The 24622-nt window shown below is 40.4% G+C and overlaps 1 protein-coding gene across 1 annotated transcript in view; it reads left to right on the top strand.

Moving 5' to 3' along the window:
* Positions 1–24622, top strand: part of GPC4 (glypican 4) — a 112407-nt gene that overhangs the window by 83102 nt on the left and 4683 nt on the right. Inside the window, exons 3-6 of the mRNA XM_084790107.1 lie at positions 5628–6019; positions 17681–17846; positions 23650–23780; positions 23875–24021. Of these exons, the coding sequence (XP_084646233.1) occupies positions 5628–6019; positions 17681–17846; positions 23650–23780; positions 23875–24021 (836 nt within the window). The remainder of the gene's footprint in view (positions 1–5627; positions 6020–17680; positions 17847–23649; positions 23781–23874; positions 24022–24622) is intronic.

The following is a 24622-nucleotide window of genomic DNA, read 5'->3' on the forward strand; positions in this document are numbered from 1 at the left end:
TTCCCCACCATTTACACTGCATTTGGTTCACTGCATGTTGTAGTGCTGATTGCCACCCCTGAGTTGTGACCAGTTGTGAGCTCAAGGGGTAGCCATTGCCTTATCCTCCCAACATGCATGCTTAAGCTCCCAAATGGAAAATTACAAAAACCAACTTGTTCACAAATGCTCTCTTCTGACTTTCTTTTGGACCAGTTGCTTCACTCAATGAAAACAGACTCTGTGTGAGCAGTATTTTTACACAAGTTACAAGCAGTTGCTATATAGGAGCTTTAACTTCCAATTAACTGAGCCTCTGATTAGTGGGAACGCTGATTTATACTACCCTCAGTTGGTTCCCTTAGCCAACTCTTGTATTATAATTGGTTTCATTAACGATTATGGGGGATGATTGCTATGTGTCTTCTTCATCACTTAGGATCTGACCCTGATCCTGATGAACAAGAATAATGTTGAGGATGGGTGGGGCACAGACGGGGGACAAGAACTGCAGCACTTAACAAAGTTGCTGCAAATGATGGCCATGGGTCTATGTCTGACTGTCTAATCTGCTCTGTTCCGTGCTCTAAAAGGAAATGTCACAGGAAGAAAAGCAGGGAGCAGTGGAGATAGGATATAATTATGCACAGACATAGGAGAATTGTGAGTTTAATAGAACAAATACCACCTTTTAAAACCCCAATAGAAAATTATGATGCTTTGGTTGAGATTGTGTCTAATTTTAGAGTTTACATGATGTCTGCCATCCTTTTGAGCAAAAAATAAAAAAGCAGGCAGAATAGTCCCTTTGATGAAATAAATGTAAGGAGAAATGAATTTGGGTCTCATGCATTATTGCATATTTGTTCGGTTGACTCGAGGGTGAAATAGATGAATGTTGAAGAACTCACTATATAAAATGAAGGATTAAGAACTAGATAGATGTTTTAAAGTCTCTTGTGCACTCACAGTGGAGAGTGGCTATAGTAAAGGTAAATGGGATAGGGGAAATTTATCTTTCTAGAAATGTTTGATGCAGTCTAGTTGGATAGAGGAAAGCTTAGGGTACACGGCAAAGCTGTGTGCTTTGATTTGAGCCCATAATAGGCACTCAGTACATACTTGTCAAATTGCGTAGCCATTTGGAGAGATTAAGTTGCGAGGTTTTAACTTGTTATATTAGTTTTATAGAATTTCTCAAGCAGTTATTAACCACATACCCATTCACATATTCTTTATATCTGCAACCTAAATGGCCATTATAAAAGTCTTTTAATATGTGAAGTCAAGGAGATACATTTTCTGGCTAATGCGATACATTAGGATTTAAGTGTATATGTGGCACCACAATAATCTCCTAAAACACATACTGCCACAAACACACATGTGTACATGTGCACAGAGGCTTAAGTTTTGTGGGAAAATAGGAGTCATGGGAGCTCATGTAAAGTCCATGTGATAATTCTGGGGAAAGGGATATGTCACCATCAAATCTATTTCCTTTTCATTAGGTCACCTTTTTTTTATGCTCTATGTAGCCATATTACAAGCAGCTGCATCCATTGGTCAGCAACTGACCAGAATGACTGAGTTCACTGAGCACACCTGTAATCCCAGCACTTGGAAGCAGAGGCAGGCGGATCTCTGTGAGTTTGAGGCCAGCCTGGTCTCCAAAGTGAGTCCAGGACAGCCAAGGCTGCACAGAGAAACTCTGTCTCAAAAAAATAAAAAACCAACCAAAGAAACAAAAAGCTAGAATGACAAACTTTCTCTGTAGAATGTCCTTGAATACAAGCATTCTGAAGCCTAAAGGATCAGTCTTGACAGTTTTAGAAGTTTTAAATTAAACTAAGCTAAATGGATCACTGTGTCTCCTACCCTGTAAAACCATGACTGTAGGTGCTATTGATTAAAAATGCAACTGAACATTCAGATTTACTTACTAAATGAATACAAAAGCACAAGTCGAATAATTCTCAACACTCAGTTTCTTCTAGGATATACTAATGTTATAAACAATATGATTAAAATGTACCATATTTTCTAGCATATAAGATGACCCCAACAACTTTAACTTTTCCAGTTAAAATATAGAATTTTGGAATATATTCACAGTATAAGACTACCCCTCTTCCAGTGCACACCCTGTGCAGCAGACTCGGGCTGCAAAATCTATATTTTAACTGGAAAAGTTAAAGTAAAGTTGGGGGTTGTCTTATACGTCTATATAGGGAAAGACCCGTGGTTTCTGTCAGAAAGGGTTTTTTTGTTTGTTTGTTTGTTTTTTTGTTTTTGTTTTTATTAGGTCATAAGGTAGTAATGACAGGACATAAGTTTTATATACTGATTTCAGTGACCAGGCTTTCCTTTTCCAATATGCAAGTGTAGCATACTGGACATATCCTAACACAACCTGCTTATACAGTTTATGCCTCTGAGCAACAAGCACTATTAACCTAGGATGCTGTTGAAAAGGCACAGTAAAGGGCACAGACCAGATGTCATTTGCAATTCCTTAGTGCCCTCAAGGTCCCCAAATTGGAGTTACGGGAAAATGCTGCATGCTCTAGTCATTTATGTTAACATATAGTTGAAAGAACGCTATATAAGAAAATATATGCCCAAGAGACCACAAAACATTATTTCTAAGAAGGTAATAGTATTTTTAGAGGCAATTCATTGGAAAGAAACCACCTTCCCTGACATTAAGCCATTATTGCTCCCCCTGAATGCTTTACACTCAGCCCAGCCCCAGGGCTACTGATAGTTCCTAGCAAGTGGAGAAATGGAGACATTTTTCATCAGTTAGAGAAGTTGTTCTCTAAATTGAGGGCATAACAAAGCCATGTATGGCTAGAGCCACACCTAGAGTTTCTGGTTCAGTGAGTCTGGGGTGAGGCCAAGAACTTAATTTCTAACAAGTGCCTGGGTGACATTGATGTACTGTTGATCTTTGACATACACCTGGAGACCTTTTCAGGGCATGCCTCTGACAATAAAAGGCCACCCCACATGGCTTCCTCACAGAGTTATTCTCACATGGTCCTATGATGCCTTGTTTGTGTTGTTGAAATGTTCCTAGAGACATGAAAAAGCATCCTTCTGGATGTGTCTGTGGAGGTGTTTTCCAGAGAAGACTGGCATGTGGGCCAGTGAACTGAGTAGCGATAGACCTGCTGCCCTCAGTGCAAGCAGGACCATCCAATAGGCTGCCATTCCTGATGGATTAATTACACAGAAGTGAGGAACCTGGTTCTTGCCAATGACCCTTTTCAAGGAAGTGTGTTTTCTGCTGGTGGTGGTTATGCATATTACACTTCCTTGGCACCTGTGACCCTTCAGGAGGCTTCCAGGCCTTTAGCCTTGCCCTGGGCTGGTTCATTCTGTGCCTTCTAGATTCTTAGACTTAGGACCTCCTGGTCTCCCTGGCAGTTTACTGTGTTGATAAGCATCTCAGGATTTTGCATTTCTCTATGGTTGTGGGAGCCAGTCCAATATATCCCCTCTATAATTAGTTTTTTCCTTGGTTCTCTTCCTCTGCAGAACCCTAGTATACTTACTCTGCATAGTTTTTTGTATACTCTGATCTCATTCTCAGGGAGAGAACATTGGTAAAAATTGCCTGTGGGGATTCATGGACTTCTTTATTTGGTTCCTGTGCAGAAGGGCTCTGAAGAAAATATTGGAAACAAAAGACCAGAAGTAGTAGAAAGAAAAGGGAAAAAAATCCACAACTAGGAACAAGAGAGAAGAAACAAACCAAAAAGTAAAGTCTAAAAATCTGGAACTGGATAGACTCCTGGATCTTATTCCTAAACCTCAATGAAGCGAGTATTGACGAGTTAGGGGCTCGAAGCATTTCTATGGCCTCTCTTGGCATGTATGGAAACCCACACATGTCTCTCTTCTTCCAAAAGGCTGTACTCAGCTCAAGAGTTTTGAAAAACTATTTGAAATTAGCTGTCAGACTCTGGTTTGTACTCCCAGCGTGGGAAAAGAATGCTTTTGTAGCGCTATTGCATTTTTGATAAGCTCACCAGTGTTCTGCCTTTGAAGTGGCATCACATTTTCTTCTGATCCATGTTCACTTAGACATAGTTCCTCATTTGATCAAGCCCTTATATTTTGCTCTGGTATTCATTATATTTCCTGCTTATAAAGTTAATATCATGGGGTATTTATTTTTGCACTAGGCAAGACATTCTTTAAGAATGACTAATGTCAGCTTCTCTTTTAAAAATATCTTAGGGTGAACACTTATCTTTATGCACACGCACATGTGTGAGTACAAGTACACATGGCATAGTGTGGAGTCAAGGTCAGAGGACAACCTGGGATGTTAGTTCTCGCCTTCCACCTTGTTTATTACAGGATCTCCTGTTCACAACTGTGTTTCTCATCTCGTTAAGCTTCAAGACAAAATTAACTTATCATTTTCACTTAAAAAAACAAAATGTTTAGCACTTGGTTTATGACTGTATATGGTGGCCAAGGTATAAATCTGAAACATCCAGATATTATCATTTATATTTTTCCATGTTGTTTTACAAATACATCAGAGCTGTGATGACATCTATTATAAATTTGTCACTGCAACCTCAAAAAAAATACCATGATGTCACTGAATGAATCTGTTAAGAACCCAAAGTCAAGTTGGATACTACTAAGTTATGGAGAAAATGGCTCAAAAAATCATTTTCAGAAGCATGAGCTTGATTCTAGGGCCATTTCATTATGTTTTGTGCCCCTAAGCACTTCTCAGGAATATCATGTAAATAAGAAAAGATGAAAACGACAATCTTTGAAACAGCTGTCCTAATTTGGGGACATGATTTACTTTGGTTTAGAGCAGCAGTTGTCAACCTGTGGGTCTTGACTGTCTGGGATGTCAAATGACCTTTTCACATAGGGTCGCTTAAGAGCATCTGAAACACAGATATTTACATTTCGACTCATGGTAGCAAAATTAATTATGAAATAGCAACAAATAATTTTATGCTTGGTGATCACCACAGCATGAGGAACTGTATTATGATGTCACCATTTTAGGAAGGTTGAGAACCTCAAGTTTAGAGTCTTACAATGAAGTGTTTTGGGGAAATCTCATCTTTTAGACATATTCCATTCATTCCTATCCAAATTTTGCTTGCTTGTTTTTAGTTGCTGCTGCTGCTGCTGTTTTCACTTGCTTGTTTGTTCATTTGTTTGTTTTTTTTTAAGACAACAGTCTTGTGTCCAGCCTCCAATCTACTGGGCACCTGAGGTTGGTCTTGAGGCCCTGATCCTCTTGCTAGTATCACAGGTAGACAGCACCATGCCCAGCCTGCCATTGCTTACTGTGGGATTTCGGAATTTTGTAGTGAGTCCTGAGAAGCTGCTGGTATACAGTTTCCTTCCCCTAGACATCTATGAAAGAGTAACTTTGTGACATAGGCTTTTTTTTCTTTTCATTGACAAATGATTTGAAATGCAAATTCCTAGGAAGAAGTATACTTTATATGCAAACATACTTTCCAGTTTAATTTCACAGTTGTTTTTTTTTAATTTATCTCATTCAGTTATTTAATTACTAGAAAACAGCCTTTCTCATTTTTCTCTCCCCCCCCCCCACCCTCTTTTTTTTTTTTTTTTTTTTTGGTTCTTTTTAGAATTCTTCAAAGAACTACTTGAAAATGCAGAGAAATCCCTGAATGATATGTTTGTGAAGACATATGGCCACTTATACATGCAAAATTCAGAGCTATTTAAAGATCTCTTCGTAGAGCTGAAGCGCTACTATGTGGCGGGAAATGTGAACCTGGAAGAAATGTTAAATGACTTCTGGGCTCGCCTTCTGGAGCGTATGTTCCGCCTGGTGAACTCCCAGTACCATTTTACAGATGAGTACCTGGAATGTGTGAGCAAATATACAGAGCAGCTGAAACCCTTTGGAGACGTCCCTCGGAAACTGAAGCTCCAGGTTACGCGTGCGTTTGTTGCTGCCAGGACTTTTGCTCAAGGTTTAGCTGTTGCAAGGGACGTAGTGAGCAAAGTCTCTGTGGTAAGTTCTCTGTGTGTATTCTGTGTTTTGATTTTTGCTTGGTTTGGTTTCAAAAGGTTCGAAAACAAGTCATTAGTGTTCTATTGGCTCAATAACAATCTTTTCTTGGTCTCTCACCTCCCACACTTTGTCCGCATGCCTGTACTGTTTAGAATTACTCACCAATGCTAGGATGATCATCTTTATATATCGTTATTTTCTGTGGTTTCCGTGGTAGCCGTTCTTAAGTAGGATGTACATTGACTTCAAAATCTTAACTTTAAAAAAATGATCTTAACAAATTAACCTCCATCTGTTTTTAGTTCTTTCTTGCAAAAGAATCTCTCTCTCTCTCTCTCTCTCTCTCTCACACACACACACACACACACACACACACACACACACACACACACACACACCCTCGCTCCATGCTTGATTCTTTTCAATGACTGTGTTTCAGTCCACTAGTTGCAGACTAGGAATTCATCAGGATCCATGAGCATTTGTTTCCTTATTATAAACTATGCTCAAAGCTTTCATAACAATACTGTGTACTATTCAAGGTTTGATCGTCATTTTGCTTATAGGATTACCAGTATAGAAAATATTATTGTAATATGTAATAAAATGAACCTCTTATAGACTAAATGAGTTGGATTAGAGCATTTCTCAGACTGTGTCCCATGGAGCTACCTTAAAAGGGACTTCATGAGCCTCCATGAGGTGAACCGATTGAGAAGGACTTTTTTGTATTGATGTGTGGTGAGTGTCTGTACCTTAATTGCCATCGAGAAGCTTTGCTTTCCTAGATTTCCTGCAGTAGGATTTTGTGCAAGACTTCAAAGTGGAAATGGTTCACCCTTCAGTGAAATTTGCCAGCTTTTTTGTTTCTATAGCACTGGGAATGGAACCCCAAGGCATTGCAGTAGTCAGTCAATGAGCAGTACCCTTAATTCCCTGGCTGTAGTGAGAATTTTGGAATTTTGGTTTCTTTAAAAACACAGAATTGTTCATGTTTTTGCTTTAATCCCAAGTGTGAGGCTATGGGGCTGCTTCATACTGTCTTTAGCAGCTGACTATGATTTGCCTCGTGCTCTAGCAGAGGTGTGGTTTTACCAGCTGTAGGTAGTTTCTGCGATTCTGTGATTGTTTGGAACTCTGGGAACTTTTCAGAGGGTACATACAAGCTAGAGCCCCAATAGACAGGGTGTGGGTGTGAGTGTTGGTGGTCATTGGTCATTTAGGGGGATTGGTTGTGGTTTGTTAGTAGCCATAGTCAAAGAAGAAACAAAAGGAAATACATTAGAGTCAAGGATTTTCCTAATTCCTCTCTCTCCTATATCCTTGTTTCTCCCCTACTAGTGTTAGGGGATGAAACTGGAGGGGGTGGATAAAGGGTGGAAAAAAAGAACCCACAAAATAGCAAATACCAGCTACACCTGAACACTTTTGAAGGGCCTTGCACCACTACCCTTATATAAAGAAGTTTGGAATTTGGGGCTGGAGAAGGCGTTGCGTGTTCAGAGCTTAATGACTGATGTGGGAGGGCCCAGCTCACTGTGGATGCTGCTGCTGCCTTTGGGCAGGTGGTCCTGGTTGGTATAAGAAAGCAGACTGAATATATTATGGACAAGCCAGTAATTAGTACTCCACTATGGCTTCCCTCAGTGTGGACTCTGACCCATGATATGTAAGACAACCCTTTCCAGGTTGCTTTTAATCATGTTTTTATCATAGCAATAGAAACCTAACAAATACATCTTCTATGACCAGGTAAGAAACATACATACGGGGAGCAAAGTTATCTTTGCCAGGCTCCTCTTAGGGCTCTTACACTTAGGCTCCCAAGTAGATGGCCAATATGTAAGCCACTGTTCGAAACTCTGTATGCACAGATAGTGACTTTTGTCATTTAGTTGTTTTGGTGATTGGACAAAAGGTCAATGTGAAAACCGAGCTGTACTAGAGATGCCGAAATACCCACCAGATTGTCTGTTATAGAGTTCATCTACAGGTAGGATGACCATGTAATTTATTACCCAAACCAAAGCACTTACTGTCTAAACCAACAGATGCTTATTAACAAATATAACCAGGCAACAGGGACCACTAACTGTTAATGAGCAACTAAGTGTGCAGAATGTACTGTCACCTTAGTTAGAGAGGAAGCCGGTGTTTACCAGAGTGAAACAAATGAGTCTAAAGACTAGGATGTTATAGAAAATAGATGCTTATAGGTTGGAATTAGAAAATAGCATGTATTCACTTACTAATTCTCTCATCTCCAGGCTGTAAATTGTTAGGAATTTCTCTGCAGAATATTTTTGTTTACTCTCTTCTTTTCCTTATGCTACTTTTCATTGTCAATGGCAAAATTTTGGTGAATCTAGGGTGGGTTAAGTGAGGTGATTGGTATAGTCAGAAAAGGAATATCAATGCTGTGCTTCTGTCAACCCCATCAGTGATTTTTAATCTTGGAGATACTTAGGTCTCAGTCTGGAAGCAGTTCTCAATACACAATTCTTTGAGGCCCATGTCACTGGCATAGCAGTTCACCCAACATATTTGCTCACTTTAAGCAGTTCCTCATGTTCATTATAAGATGAATGGGCAAGAAGGAGCCAATGTGTGGTATAAATGCCCATAATACATGTGTAACTGTATCCTTTGTGCATATTTATGCAGAGAAAAAATGTACAACCCTAAGTCAATGTTTGAGAAATGCTTTCTTTAACCAAATATAAATTCTCCTGGTAGGTTAGGGGGAGAAGGAAAGCTACTTTTAAAAAACATACTTTTAAAACATAACTCCTTAAGAGTTGTTATTTCAGATTGAGCTCTGTTCTGTATTCATTTTATACTTATGACTTCCTAAAAGATAGTTCATAGTTTTATTAGAATACAAGCTGTGATACATAATGTACACAGGGCAAAGTTTACCAGGTTCTTGATCAAAAAAGGCTATGTCAGTTATGTTTGTAAATTAAAACTAGGTAATATGACTGTTTTGACTTTAGTATTGAACAACTTTTGGATTTAAGAACTGATCTGAAACCAACACCTAAATCTAAGTTAGTTTGTATTATTTAATAACACAACAGTAAAACACATAGACATTAAATCAATTCCAAAAGATGCCAAAATAAGAGTTGCATTAAATCTATCTTATGTGGAATGTCCCTGTGTAGTTGTCTGCCAATCATATTTCCATACTTGGGAAACTATTCATTGTATTAATTTTTGGGGGTGTATCTCTCTGTTAAGCAATTAAACTTCTACTATATGGGAAATGTAGCAAATGAGCTGACTGTCAAAAATGTATTTCAAGTTGAGTTAGTACAAATCCATATGACTAACTTCTAATTCAGATTCTCTACCAGTTTTCTATTGAGTAATTTTTTCATGTCTCTGGGATTCTTCACCAGCTAATCCTTGCCCAAGTGCAGTTTCTGTGAAAGGAGACCAACTTAACATATATAGTTTTTTGGTACCGAATAAAATTAATGGCCTGTAGCTTTAAGATGGCCTTTTAGAGTAGAACATGTATTTGCTAATTGAGGAGACCCAAAACCCACTTGACCTTTAAAGGCAAACTGGAAAAACATCCTGGCTTTGGCCCTGCTTGCTAAATGCTTGACTCAGAGATAGCCTCTTTCTCTTTATAAGTGAATGGCACCTTGTTTTTCCACCTTCCTTTTGTACTTCCAAGATGAACAATGATTTGATCACCACAAAGCCTTTGAAAGGGCCGTTGGCAGCAGCAAGCTTCCCTTCCTTCCAGAGAAGGGCACTACTTGGTTGAAGTACTCTCGCCTCGATTCATGTTTGCTGGACCCAGCAGTGTCAGCACACTCCTTGGAGCCTTATGCTTCCAACTGCAGAAATACTCCCTTAATTAGTAACAGATGGTTCAAGAGTACCCTGCTGCTACACATCTTCGTATTATTTATTCCATCACTATCTGTCATGGTTCATGATGCATTTCTTACTTACCTGCTTATAGCAGCAGTTTTGCCAGGAAAGATGGAGTCTATTGTGGTGCTTAAGAAATGCACAAGTGGTTACATGCACCATGAAAATTAATAGCTCTCCTGCCAAAGAGATACATTCTCGTGGTTTCAGTTAACACTGGCATAATGAGTCTGTGTCTTCACCGGCACCCCAAACTACAACAGGGACTATAATTAGACAATAGTACTTTACCATCAAGATACATGAATGGCCGTCCTGCCTTGAAAACAACGTCCGTGGATTCCTCTTTACTTCCCTCTCTTCTCTAGCAATTCTGAGTACTAAACAAATTATTTTTGATGTTTTCCCATATCATTATAAATATAAAGCTTTTAAGAAACCAAGTATAAAACAACAACAACAACAAGTATAAACTTTCATTCTACCCTTAGTAGTTGTTTTTACTTAGATATAAAGGCTGGAAAGGGCATGTTAGAACTCAAGCTATGGTGGGGATTGGGATAAGTAGGTGGACCAAGAGGCTGAATAAGTGAAGGGTGCAAGCACTCATAATTATATTAAATGAGTTAAACCAATCTCAGGATGACAGATACTGGATATTTGCTTTGTGGTTTCTAGATTTTATATAGATACATCAACTATGACATGAAAGTAGAAGAGAAACTGTCTCAGGGACAAAAGGAGACTAATGGAAGGAGAAAGAGTGAGTGAGACAGGGAGGAGGTTAGTAGGGTATAGGGAGTTAGGCTCAATACACTTGCATGGAAATGTACTTAGGTAATAGCACCACATACAATGAATATATACAATGAAAAAATTTTAAAAGAAATACTTCAAAGTAGAAAAAGAACAAAAAATGTATAATCTTCAAGGGAGCTAACATAATCATAGTTTCATTTATGGGAGCATAACTGAGTCTAGTGATTTCAGATGAAAATAAGACAATTTCATGTATTTGCAAAGCTTCTATCTACAATGTGCCCGCATACAGTCTCGAGTGAATGCAAGTTAGTCTATATATTATGCGTTCAAATTTTTCTTATCAGATGAACAGCAAAGAACAGTTCATCTCTTTTCTCTCTCTCCCTCCCCCCTCTCTCTTTGTGTGTGTGTGTGTGTGTGTGTGTGTGTGTGTGTGTGTGTGTGTGTGTGTGTGTGTGTACACGCGTGCTGAATTCAAAATGACTTGGGAAATTGCTGAATAAACTCTTCACATCCCACAGCAAGTGTGGGCTCCCTATCTCTTTCTCTTACCATAATTTGGTGAAATATTTCCTGTTGTTTTTATTGGGTGCTTATGTTACCAGGCAACAGATGAAAATCTAGACCTTTTCTGTTTGTTTGTGTGAGTGGCTGTGAAAAAAAAAAGGGCAGGGGAGGGGTAAGTAGTGCACAGCAACAAATGCATGCTCAGAGCTGGAACAAACTAGAAGGCAATGTGTTTCTAACTTGAGTGCAGCACGCTGACTGCCATCACTGTGTAATGTGGCTTAAAGCTCTTTGTGAATTTCTGAAATGAAATCCAGGCTGTGGGAAGAGTTCTGCTCCAGCATTTTTTTTTCAGGCTGCTCACTGGAGTTTTTAATGTGGTGCTTGGAAAATGCAGGTTATTTGGTAGAAAGGCTCAATCTATGTTTAAAAAAAGAGGCTTTGCCAAGGAGACTTTCTATAAAGGCTTTTTATAGCAGATATGGCATACAGATGTCACAGTACATGTATATGCTCAGGAAGGCTAAGAGGAGGAGGTTGCTGCTATTCCTTCTCCTCCTCCTCCTCCTCCTCTTCCTTTCCTTCTCCCTCCTCTTCTTTCTTCTCTTCCCCCTCCTCTTTTCTCGATTTCTTCAGCTCTAAAGGTTAGGACCCAGGCCCTTCTTACCCTCAAGCTACATTCGCAGTCCACAATGAATACTTTTAAAATGAGATTAAAAAGTAAATGAACACCAGGCTCACGCCTTTAATCCCAGCACTCACTCGGGAGGTGGAGGCAGGCAGATCTCTGTGAGTTAGAGGCCAGCCTGATCTACAAAGTGAGGCCAGGACAGCCAGGGCTAAACAGAAAAACCCTGTCTCAGAAAACAAACAAACAAACAAACAAACAAACAAACAAAAAAGTAAATGAATGTCTTCCCCAGTGACCCTTAGTATGATTCATTCTGAGGTACATCCTATAGTTATCCTAATACTGGGGGAAACCATTGGTCAGTTGTAAATGGACAGGACATTCTCCACAGTTGAGTGGAGAGTGGGGACTGACTTTCACACGAACTCTGGTGCCCCATATTTGACCATGTCCCCTGGATGGGAAGGCCCGGTGGCACTCAGAGGAAGGACAACAGGCTACCAAGAAGAGACTTGATACCCTATGAACATATAGAGGGGGAGGAGGTCCCCCTCATTCACAGTCATAGGGGAGAAGAGTAGGGTGAAAGCGGGATGGAGGGAGGAAGGGGAGGATACAAGGGATGGGATAACAATTGAGATGTAATATAAACAAATTAATAAAATTTTTAAAAAGAGCCTTAGAAATTGGATATTCGTCTATTTGGATTATGAGTTAATCACTCAAATTCATTTTGGTGTTTGAGATACTACAGAAGTGTTTAGTCCAGAAGCCACGCCCTCTTTAGCAAAAGTGAGCACATGTTCTCATTCTTCCATAAATAATGTCATCCCTTCTTCCTGCTATAAAACCTTGTCCTTTCTGGTAGGGATTTATTATCTCTGCTACATTTAGCTGCAGTTCTTTCAAAATCTCAGAACTTAGATAACCAGTTTGCTTTGCTGAAAGGGGGAGGGGGCTTTTGATGGGATGAGACCCAGATCCTCGTGCACCTCTCAGCCAGGGGAACTCCTACCATGTCCAGTGGTATTTTCTTGAGCCTTTGAACTCTTTGTGAGCAGGGCTGGTGAGTAATACACTGTAATTATATCTCTTTTCTCACCCCTATAGCAGCTTGAACAGTTTTCAAGGCATGATGCTGGCACTCAGTAAGTCATTATTATTTTATTAAGCAATATGTTCTCTCCTCCAAGTATCTAGTATGCACTACTCCATATAGTTGTGTCCTAAATTGCCCTCTAATGTAAAACCTGATGCAGTTCGCAGTAAATGTGAAAAACTACACCATCTCGCTAGAAGGCATCTAGCTTGGTACTGAGTAATCACTGGGTACACAGAGAGTGTGCAAAGGCTAAGAGCCTCTGTGGTGCCATCAGGCTGCCTGTAGTCTTTGGTTCCAAAGGACCCATGTAGGTTTTCACCAAAGCATAGCACTTTTCTGGCATGTGTGAGACCTAGATTTGATCCTCATCGCTGACAAACATGTTAGACATCAAGGTTAAGTATATGCACTCTAGAACCGGACTGCCTGGGTCCACAGCTCAGCCTTCAGTTCTGCCATTTGCCAAAAGACCCCACCCCTTCAGAGAGGGGGGATGAGGAAGGAGAGGGGAAGAGGGAGAGAGAGGGAAGGAGGGGTAGAGGGAAACAGACAGGCAAACAAGCCTGTCCTGTAAAGCCAAACAAGCGTGATCAAAAGGGAAGTATATATAGTTTACCTGTTCTGTCTTCATAGGCTTTTGAGAAATAGCTACATGCCTAAGAGAAGTCTAAAAATTGTGACATCTTTTGAAATATAATAAAAAAGCTACACCCCTGCTCTTAGCCCAGCCCTAAGGATTTTGGGAATGATTAACATCTGGACTCAGCAGACAGACCCTTCTGAATGAAAGAAAAACTTAACAGCTATTAGTCAAGAGATGTGCCCCCAAAGTAATCATACTGAGCATTTGAAGTGGAATGCTGTGCCATAGAGGACAAATACGTAACTGAGGATGAAAGAAAGACCTTGGAGTATATTGCTCTTTTAATTCTTCCCCATGTGACATGATCTGCTACTTGGTTTGGGGATTTCTAAAGTAAATATAAGTAAGTTTTAGAGAGAATGAAAGTAGTATTGACTTTTTATTTTTTGATGGTTACCAGGGAATAGAATGCAAATGAACTAGATTTTCTTTTTTAAAAAAGGTCTCAGAGCCAGATGTGGTGATATACAGCTTTAATCCCAGTGGAAGCAGGTGCTCTCTTGAGTTTAAGGCCAGACTTGTCCCAAAATAAAATATGATATTATGTACTGTATGTTTGCTCATAGATGAGAAAAATCCAACCTTTCACTCCTACCCAGGAATGTACAGATCCCATTGGGAACTTGTGGCGAAGCATCCTGCAGGACATGGCCTGCTGCCGTGTGACAGGAAGCGAGAACCATTGGGCTTTTGCCAGAGACTCCAGAAGAGAATTCCCAATGTGCCATGACACACACATACTGTTATTTGTCCTATTCTTTCCCGTGTTGATTGGCACACCTTTGACCTTTTTTATCAACCTACTTCACCTTTTCGTAAGAAGGCCTCTGGGGTTCTAGAAGAGATAGCCATTTGCTGTAGCCCCAAGGGATGGGAATGCTACGGAATTAGAGTGATAGCTGGCCCTTGTTACGTAATATCTACTATCCAGGCTCGGGCAGGTTGGTAAAGCTAGGGACCAAGGCCTGGAATGCTACTTTATTAAAATGTCTTCTAGAAGGAGGAGACCCTGTGGCTACTTCTTTCGATCTCCTGGCTTGTCTTAACAACAAACAAACAAACAAAAAACAACAAACAAAACCCTTTTTCCTTTTATACTATGGCCTCATCCTACACATGGGATTTCCTTCCCAGGCCCTGAATTCCCTTCATGTGAACTATTGCACAGTGGTCTGATTTATAGCTATGAAAAGAAAAAGTATTTTTTTTTATCTTGCTTTAGTGTTTACCTTGTTCTTTCACCCTACTTTTCTCATAACTTCCATCTCTCTTTACAGTTGTGGCACTATTTAGTGTTCCCACAGCATTTATAGCCAAGTACCTCATGATCAGTTTTAGTAGTGATACAACAAATCGCACGTACAACATAAGCTGAAAAAAAATGATGCCAAACCCAGCTCCGTAATCCTCCTCAACCTAAACTCCACTGTGTCATGTCGTTTCATTTGGTCTCTGATTTGAAACTGGAGACCTCATCAGATTCCTTTAGGGGAGGGCATCACAAGGTCTATTGCATTAATGATTGGAATTGCAGTTGAAGCTGGGATGCAGTGTGTTGTTTCCTAGTGTTATTTCCCCGACTCCACACAAACAAGTAGGAGAAAAGTGCTTTGGACAATGATTATTGAATCTAATTATTTCACTTGAACATTTTTGTTTACTTCCTCGAGGTCTGTTCTACCTTGAGATTTCTTTATGGTCTATAGAACAGGTTTCATATTCTAATAAAGAAATTTAATACAATAATCCCAGGCACATATTAAATCCTTGATATCTACTTATTGACACCTTATCTTTCTACATTTATTCCACCAAGACATTATTGGCTCTTAACAATAATATTCAGCATACCAAGTACTCTTCAATAATTCTCCTGTTCCTCCTTTCCCTCCTCTTTTTCCTCTGCTGTTTTTTTTTCTCTTCTCATCTCTTACTATTTTCTTTAAAGCAGGGCTTCACTATTTAGTCCAGACTGCCTTTTACTTGCTGTCCTTTTGCCTCAGCCTCCCAAGTCTGGGATTAGAAGCATGCTCTAACACATCCAGCTGTATTGTGGGGTTTTTTTTATAAGTCATTTACATAACCTTTACATCTCTAAGATGCAGCCATTTAGCAGTCTCTCTAATGTGGATTGGAACTAAAAATAAAGAAGAAAATAAGCAGTACCTAAGAATAGAGTTTTCTATCTTCTGTTTAGGGTGGCAGGAAAACGTGGCACATCTGGGGAATCTTTGTGTTGGTGTGCTGGATAAGGTGTGGTACTGGAATCAAATGTGAAAGGGTGGCTGTCAGCAGGCTGTTTCATCTTCTTGGCTCCACTCTGCTTATCTCTACAGTGTGAAAGCAGCATCACTGTTGTTAGGCTAGGCCCCTTCCGGTACAGACATCTGTGACCCTATGACTTGGGCACCCTTCCTCCTTGAGGCCTGTTTGTTCATCTGTAAAATGAGAGGTGAATGAGTATCAACATCCTAACAATGTGTGACTCCAAAGGAATGAACTTTTAGTTATCCAGAAAATCTAGTTTTCCAGAGAGGCCATCCCTCAAGGAAGTTGGTTAGCCAGAATTTTACTGTACATTAATACACAGTTAAAGGGGCTAATTTAATGCTTAGGAAAATATTTGGGACTGGTTAAGACTGTGGAAAACTTCTAACTCTTTGTAGAGAATGTTGATTTTAGTGTATACAATTACCATCTTGTTGCTGCATACTTTCCCCTTTTTACGCTAGAGTTCTGTTGGAAATAAGCCAGAGAAGGAAGGGTGTGTGTGTGTGTGTGTGTGTGTGTGTGTGTGTGTGTGTGTGTGTGTGTGTGTGTGTGTGTACACCAGATAGGAGCTTGACGGCACTAATCTCTTGTTCCTGTCCCTAAGGGTATTATTGACAAGTGATATCCAAAACAACACACCAGAGCAGGTGACATGCATTGCCAGCCACCCAGCATCCCAATGATAGCATCTCTGGGATGTATTTGCTCCTGTGATAAAATCTGCTTCCAAATGTCTGTTTGAAGAACTAGTTGATGATGATAGCAAAGAGTATACAAATCCTCTGATAAAGGCTCCAAAGAGAAGAGGGCAGAGTATGTTGGGAACTTACAGTTGGCTGCCAGCACTTGATGCCTAGCTGTGGTCCTTTCTAATTGTTGATGGAAATGAATGACGAGATGGGGTTGGCTCTTTCATGACTCCAAACAATTTTATCCTGAAGAACTAGACAGATGACAGTAAATTCCATTTCTTTGCAGAAGGTGGCTATCTTTTTCTCCCTTCAGTGGTGTTTTTATCTTTGCTATTTGACTCCTTAGCAGAATTGCCTCTATAGGGTGTCCCAGTTTCTGCACAATGTCCAAGCCCTTCTAAATTCTGGACACACACACACACACACACACACACATACACACACACACACACACACACACACACACAGCTATGCAATATTACTGTCCTAGATTCCTCCACCTTCTTCTGAAAAGCCATGTTGTGCTTTTGTTCATTCCATTGATGTCCCTGGGATGATCTCCATTTACATCTTCACTGAAAGTCAATACCTTCTTCAAAATTGAACAGAAGCTTCATCTCTTCCATTGTATGTTACAGAAAGCACTCCATGTTTGACGGTCCACAAGCCCTTCAAAGCGGACAGTTGCTCATACCCTTCCCTATAGAATATATTATCTTCTCTGACTGCATAGCTTTGGATATAGAACAAAGTACACACAAGTTATCCTTGGAAAACATAGTTGGGGGCTAGGGTATCAAGGACAGTCTTGCAGTCAGTATTTAAGAAGTTGTACCTGTGTTTCAGTCTGGCACTGAAGAGTAGTGATTGCAGCAAGCCATGCAGAAGTTCACGAGTTCCATTTTCATTAGCACTAACAAACAGATGAATAAAAAACCAAACTTATATGATGCTCAGCGCAACTTTAACTCCAGCTTTCCAGCACCCGTCTTCCACTTGTCTAATCTCACTCTTAACCCACTCCCATTGGAAGCGAGCTTCCTAACTGGGAACAGTATTAACTCATCCTTACATTCATGGTTGATGTTCCAATGTCAGTTGTGTCTATTTTAATTCAACCACGACTTTTTGTTTGTTTTGTTTGTTTCTTGTCACACATTAGGTGAACCCCACAGCCCAGTGCACCCAAGCACTGCTGAAGATGATCTACTGCTCCCACTGCCGGGGCTTGGTGACCGTGAAGCCCTGTTACAACTACTGTTCAAACATCATGAGAGGCTGTTTGGCTAACCAAGGAGACCTTGATTTTGAGTGGAACAATTTCATAGGTGAGCAAGTGACTGATGTATTTGTTTTGTCTTACTAGATATAACTCTGCATCTGGCCACAAGGGCTGTTGTGATTGTCAGCTATGCCATACTCAATTCACTTTAGTCTTAGATGTTTGCCACAGTCCTGGCTGTGCTGCACACAGCACTTTGAGGTTAGTAAAATAAACACTTCAAGTCAGTGTCCTCTTTCAGAAGACACTTAGAGATACTGACTTCTAATGCTGCAGAGGCGCTTTATTTTTGATCTTTCCTGTGAAACGCTCAGTTTTTAGTCCTCATCCTAGGTCTGTGTTCATGTTCACTCTGCTGTCCAGTCTTCATAGAGCTCTGAAAGCGTAGCTTTGAAAATTCGCTCTTGGGTTGAGGAGGTGGCTCAGTTGGGAAAGTGCTTGTTTTGCTAGAACAAGGGGCCCCGGTTTGATCTCCTGCATCAGAAAAAAGCTAAATGTGATGGTGTACTGGTAATCCCAGGGTTTGCGAGGTAGAGACAGTCAGCCCAGCCTAAGCTCTGGGCTCCAGGCTAGAGAGTGACCCTGTCAAAAATTAAGGAGACAGTAGCATTCTTGGGTAATGTGAAATTATCCTCTCTCTTTTTCTCCCTCTCTCTATCTTTCTCTCCCTCTCTCCCTCCCTCCCTCTCTGTCTCTCTGTGTCTCTGTCTCTCTCTGTCTCTCTGTCTGTCTGTCTGTCTGTCTGTCTGTCTGTCTCTCTCTCTCTCTCTCTCTCTCTCTCTCTCTCTCTCTCTCTCACACACACACACACACACACACACACACACGGAGGGAGAGAGAGAGAGAGACTGACTCTTTTATTTTGCATTGCAAACACATCTTTGGCAAACTGGCCAGTTATGCCTTTGATCATCAGATCCGAACGCTGATGTGGAAAATTACTAGATTTGTTCTTGTAGGGGGCTTAGCTATGGTAGAATCCTCTTACCCTCTTACATGAGTGGACAGAGCCTTTCTCTGATTATTTAGAAGGTGGGATCATTGAGTATTTCTGCCACGTAGGAAAGCATTGCTAGAACCCAGACAGCACTCTAAGCAAACTGGCTAGGTTCTGAGAAGGACAGTTATGATTTCTAGAAAAACACAAGCCCGATGTAAGCACCGAACAGTCATCCACTTTAATGCCCATCAGTCCTGAACCCTCCATGGCCAGTATTGAAATGCACAAAACCTAGCACTGGTGGAACCTCACACACGTGCTTACTGTGTACCAGTGTATCTTCCCATTCTTTTAAATAGGGAAGTTCAACAATTGCAGAACTGCAGAGGGAAATATCTGAGTAAGAACCTAAAGTTTGCTAAATCTCTCACGTCATGGGAACATGAATGTAATTTGCTGCCTTGGTTTTGATTTGTTTTGTTTCATTTTGTTTGTTGGGGGGGGCTTAATTTTTCTTTTTCTCTTTCTTTTCTCTTTTTTGGAGTAAAGGGACTTGGAGTAATAAAATACTTTTTAGGCAGCATGACAGTGAATTGTTGAGTTCAGTCTGTTTGAAAGTGCATCAATAAATTGGCTCTCATAGATTCTTAAACACAGACACTGGGAGGAAAAGATGTACATATTAAGCATATAAGCACAATTATGGTGTAAATAGCTCAAAGCTAGAAACTCCATTTAAAACATCTTTTTTTATATATACAAAAAAGTAGAATCTAATGGGAGGAGAGGCGTAAAACCATAAGGCACACAAAAACAAATGGTATGGCATGCCCAGAATGAAGCCAGGGGAGAGATAAAAAAAATGTCCTATGGGAATACGAACTATGGTGTTTCCCTACCTAAGATTATCCCCTTACCCTCCCCCTTCTCCCCCCATAGACAATTGCTGAATTTGTAATTCACTTACGTTTCCTTCCTAAATTGCAATTTTGGGTTGGTTGTGATTCTTGTTTTTGTTTTCTTGCCATGTAGTCCAGGCTGGCCTCCAACTCACCCTCCCCTAGCCTCTGCCTCCAGATGGCTGGGATTAAGGGTGTAATGTGCCATGGCTGGTTAAACTTAGTTCTTAAAGTCAGTGGTGCTTTTATTTGACTTTTGCACATAGTAGGCTTTTCTCTGGGACAAGGGAGTAGTTTGGCTTGCAATACAAAAAGCATGTGGTGACAATGATTGAGCTTTGCTTCCTTTCTTACCTAGGCACACTGAGGGCAGTACAGGGGCATTTTCCACCTTATGTCTTGTTATTTCAGCCTGCAGCACATCCACACGTTAAACTACAAAGTCCTCTACATCTCATTTAAGATGTTACAGATCCACAGCATATCAGAACCATCTTATTGCAGCCTTAATTGATGCTCCCAGCCTGAAGTTGTCGCTGCTGTTCTTGTAGTGTAGTTTTAAAATTGCATGTGCTATCTGTGAAGAAACAAAATTAAACCCAAGTGGAAATGGATGGGATTTGGAAATGATTTATCTGCAGCTATTTTTAAATGGTACTTTTTGGAGTGATTGCAATTGTATGTAAACCTTTTTAATGGATACACTACTCTTTATTTCTAATAAGCTGATATAAATGGGTAGGCATAATGCACATGTTAATCTCTTGTTCTTTTTCATGCAATTTTTCATAGGAGTTTAATTAATCTCCTCCATGGCTGTAGAATTTAGTCCCTATTATATGCCTGTGCTGTAAATATTAATATTCCCCCCCTCTCTTTGGGAGTTTTTCTTTGTTGTTAAAATGGCTATACAGTTACTGAATAGTCAAGGATTTGTTTTATTCCTTTAAAACCACAACTTGGGGGGCGGGTTAAGTTAGGAAACAGCTTTCAGCTCTTCCAGTCAGGTTAGAAGGCTGAAGATGCAGCTTCTGATTATTTATTAGAGGCACAATGAAGAAGGAATCCCTTTCCCTAGTGAGAAGGGAGACTTCTTTTTCAACATTGTTTTTTTTTTTATGAGCATACACTAAGTATACATAATAATGGATTTCACATGACATTTTCATGCATGCATATAAGGTTTTTGATCACACTCATCCCAATTCCCCTTACTTGGCCTCTCCCACCCCTGCTGATTCCCAGGAAAGGGATGCATTTCTGGGTGAGATGGGAGGGGTTGTTCAGACCGATGCCCTGAGCTGGTCTTGTGGTTGGACCAGACTCAAGACTCTCTGAAACAGAGCAGGGATATTTTTCCAGTCAGCCTTGCTGCTGGGTTCTGCCTGTACCCACAACCGCATCTGCCTATCACCACAAGTTCTAAGTGCTGAAGTCTCATCAGTCTTCATGAGGAGGGGTCCAAATTTGGGTCCGGATATTGGAAACTCACCTTTATAACAAGCTAGCCTTATTTTGCCAAGCAAACCAAATGCCTGCTCTTCTACTCCCACCAAAAGAAGTTGGTTTTCAGACAATCATACATTATTCTTAGGTTCTAATTGTCTGTCACATACTGTGTTTCTGTTAACATTCATTTGACGTGGAGCCAACCCTATTAATGTCATATGTTTCTTGCTGCCAATGGGAATCTAGTATTGGAGTTGTTGACAGGGAGACCAGCCAGTTCCTGGTGGGAGGTGGTAGCAAGTATGATATCCCATGCATATGAGACTTGTGGCCAAAAGAAAATCAAAATACCCAAACCAGCCAGGTATAGATAGATTTCTCTTGGTATTTTTTTTTAAGGGGAGGATTGATGGCAGCTATAGAAGGGCCAATAGATGGACAGCCATAACTTTCTGCAGGGTTAGAGGCAACTTTGCCTTTGGGCTGTGAGCCACAGCCAGAATGCCTCCTCAGTCGCATTCTTCAGCTGTGCGACACGCAACACCATGGCACCGGCCCCAACAAAGGCCTGGTTTCCCTCTCCATCCCCAGGCTCTTGTGCATGGCCAGCATCTCTGAGTTTACAAAGACGCCAAACAGCCAGAAGAATTGGGGTTTATATTTCCTTTCAGTCTTTCACAAACACATTAGCGATCGATCTGGCCTTTCCTCACCGCTAGGAGAATAAATAGGTATGAAATGTGACCCTTCCCCCACTGAAACCTCTAAATTTCAGATGTTTATTATCTAGTCATAATATTTTTATTTGGAGCCAGCGATTTCTTGGCTTGCAAAGGAATGTGCTTTCTGTACGTGGCGGTCCTGACACTTTGACAGTGATGAACACGTTTGCATTGTATGCCACTTGTTTGCAAAAGTGGCCTTTCGCTGGCACATCAAAAGCATTTTCCTCTCTCCTCTAATACAATGGCATATTCATGCTGTCAGCCTTTACTTAAAGGTTAGAGGCATCACTTTATTGGTGCTTACCACAGTGCGGTCTGAAACTTCATTTGCTATTACTTTAAGACTTCGCACTTCACAGAAATCTATTCATTGCTGGTGACACTAGAATTGTAGTTTAGAGAAATGACCTCACACTTTAAAACGCTGTGTAGCATTTGTTCTAGGTGGAAGGTAAAAGGTTGACGGCCAACTTTGATTCCATTTATATGCTAATAGTTAAAGCCTTTTCCCCTGCTAGGAAGCTTAGGTAGAAGCTCAGCAGCTGAGAGGGACGCCCAGCCTTCTGGAAAAGAATACTCCCTTCTAGTCCTTGACATTGAAGTACCTATAGGATTTGACAATGGAGGTCTAACTCCTTTGCTTGTCAGTTATTGGCACTGGAGTGTAAAGGAGAAAGCCCTATTTAAAAGGTAACTGCTGGGACTCAGCTGTTAAGAGAACTTATTGCTCTCCCAGAGGACCCAAGTTGGTTCCTGTCACCTAGGTCAGGTGCCTCACAATCACCTTGAACTCCAGCTCCAGGGGATCTGACAACTGTGGCTCCACAGGCACCCACTCTCACTTGCACATACCCACATACAGACAGACAGACAGACACCCCCGTACAAATTAATAATTGTAAAAAGAAGGGTTTTGAAAAGTTTCCTGCATGTTAATAATTACGCATCCTTTTTTTCTCTTGGTGGGGGTTTCATTTCAAAGGGTTCTACTTTTGTGCGAATATCAGGAAAAAAAATACCAACTCGTAGTCCCCAAAGGCACAGATGGCTATAACAAATAACAGCTTGTTTGTTTAAGGAATCTAGCACTTGCTAGAAAATGCCAGATTCCTCCAAAATATAAAAGTGACTTGCAGATATCAATAAAACTACATAGCACAAATGAACAATTTTGTGCATTGTGTGTTGTCTCATGATTTCATTGGACTACAAAAAGGCACGAGTATTACTACTAAATCAATTGAAGCCCTCACACTTGATAATGAGTTTATTTTAACCCCAAAATGGCAATACTCAAAGTTTCATTATTTGAAGTCATTAGAATTCCCAGAACACTTTCATTTGTATTATCTAACTGTGCACTCAAGGATCTGAAATGTCTCATTAAAAAAAATGAAAGAAAAGAATTGCTAAGCCAGGATTGTAACTGATTTATGCTTTCAACTCTTGTAAATAGAACCTGGAAGGAAAAAAAATCCCAGGGGAGTGTCTGGGAGAATGGGCATGCTCCTTTGCCCCCAACCTGAGGGTTGTCAGCTGGTGCTGGCTCACATCAGAGGGAGTGAATGATCCAAATGATAGAAGATTCCTGATTGAATTTCCTTGCCACAAAACAAAACATTCATCTGTCTCCTTCATACTTTAGCATGCCACTGATATATAACGTGCAGATGCAATTTGAGATTATGGAAATGACTAGAAAATATGAATACATTGAAAAAATCTGTTCTTTCTCTTTCAAGAAAGCAAAGGCAGTAAAATAATCAGATTGATAACACAAATCTAAACTGATGGTTTACTCTCTGAGCTGTATTGTTTTTCTCCTAACCTTGTTAGATGCCATGCTGATGGTTGCGGAGAGGCTGGAAGGCCCTTTCAACATTGAGTCGGTTATGGATCCCATTGATGTGAAGATTTCTGATGCTATTATGAACATGCAAGATAATAGTGTTCAAGTATCTCAGAAGGTATTGAAGGGAGGATGCTGGGTAGGACAGCTAGAAACGCCCTCTGCCTTGTCATGTAATATTCCCAATATGAACTCACTTACTTCCTATGCAGGTTTTCCAAGGCTGTGGGCCTCCAAAGTCTCTCCCAGCTGGACGGATTTCTCGTTCCATCTCTGAAAGTGCCTTCAGTGCTCGATTCAGACCTTATCATCCAGAGCAACGTCCAACCACAGCAGCTGGCACTAGCTTGGACCGACTGGTGAGCACTTTAGCAGGAATGGGTGGGTTTAATGGCAAAGAAGTATAAACATTTGGCTGAAAAAATGAACTTTTGGTTGGAAGGCATACAAGCGTGAGTCTTTTACATGCTAACTTTTTAATCTAGTTATGAGTGTGGCAGTAAATGTGCCTCATTTTCTGTCTCAGAAAGTTCCTGTATAGCCAAGGAAATAGGTTGAAACTCTAGATGTCCATTTAATATCACTGTGTTTACTGAGCATCTGTTACATACCTGTCACTAGGTTAAGCACAGGGGGAAGTACAGGGCAATAAGAGAGATCCTGGGTCTCAAGACCTCAATAAAGGGAGAAGGGTACCAGTCCGTGGTGTTCAGTAAATGCCTCATAATTAAACAACTTAAAATTTTTCAATTTTATTTTATACGTTAACATTAAGTTGTTAAGGTTATGCATGGACTTTTTTGACCAATAAAATAAATAATGTCAATTTATAAAATATCCTCACAGTATTTGCACCATACACAAAGGGTCCAGCTATGATCACTGTTTGTCTTGTACATAAGCAAATGATCAAGTATCTCTGGAAGTCCTTATTTGTGCAGAAAGGTATCTTTACCATTG

Source organism: Acomys minous (assembly GCF_964271855.1).
Source record: "Acomys minous genome assembly, chromosome: 7".
Classification (NCBI taxonomy): domain Eukaryota; kingdom Metazoa; phylum Chordata; class Mammalia; order Rodentia; family Muridae; genus Acomys; species Acomys minous.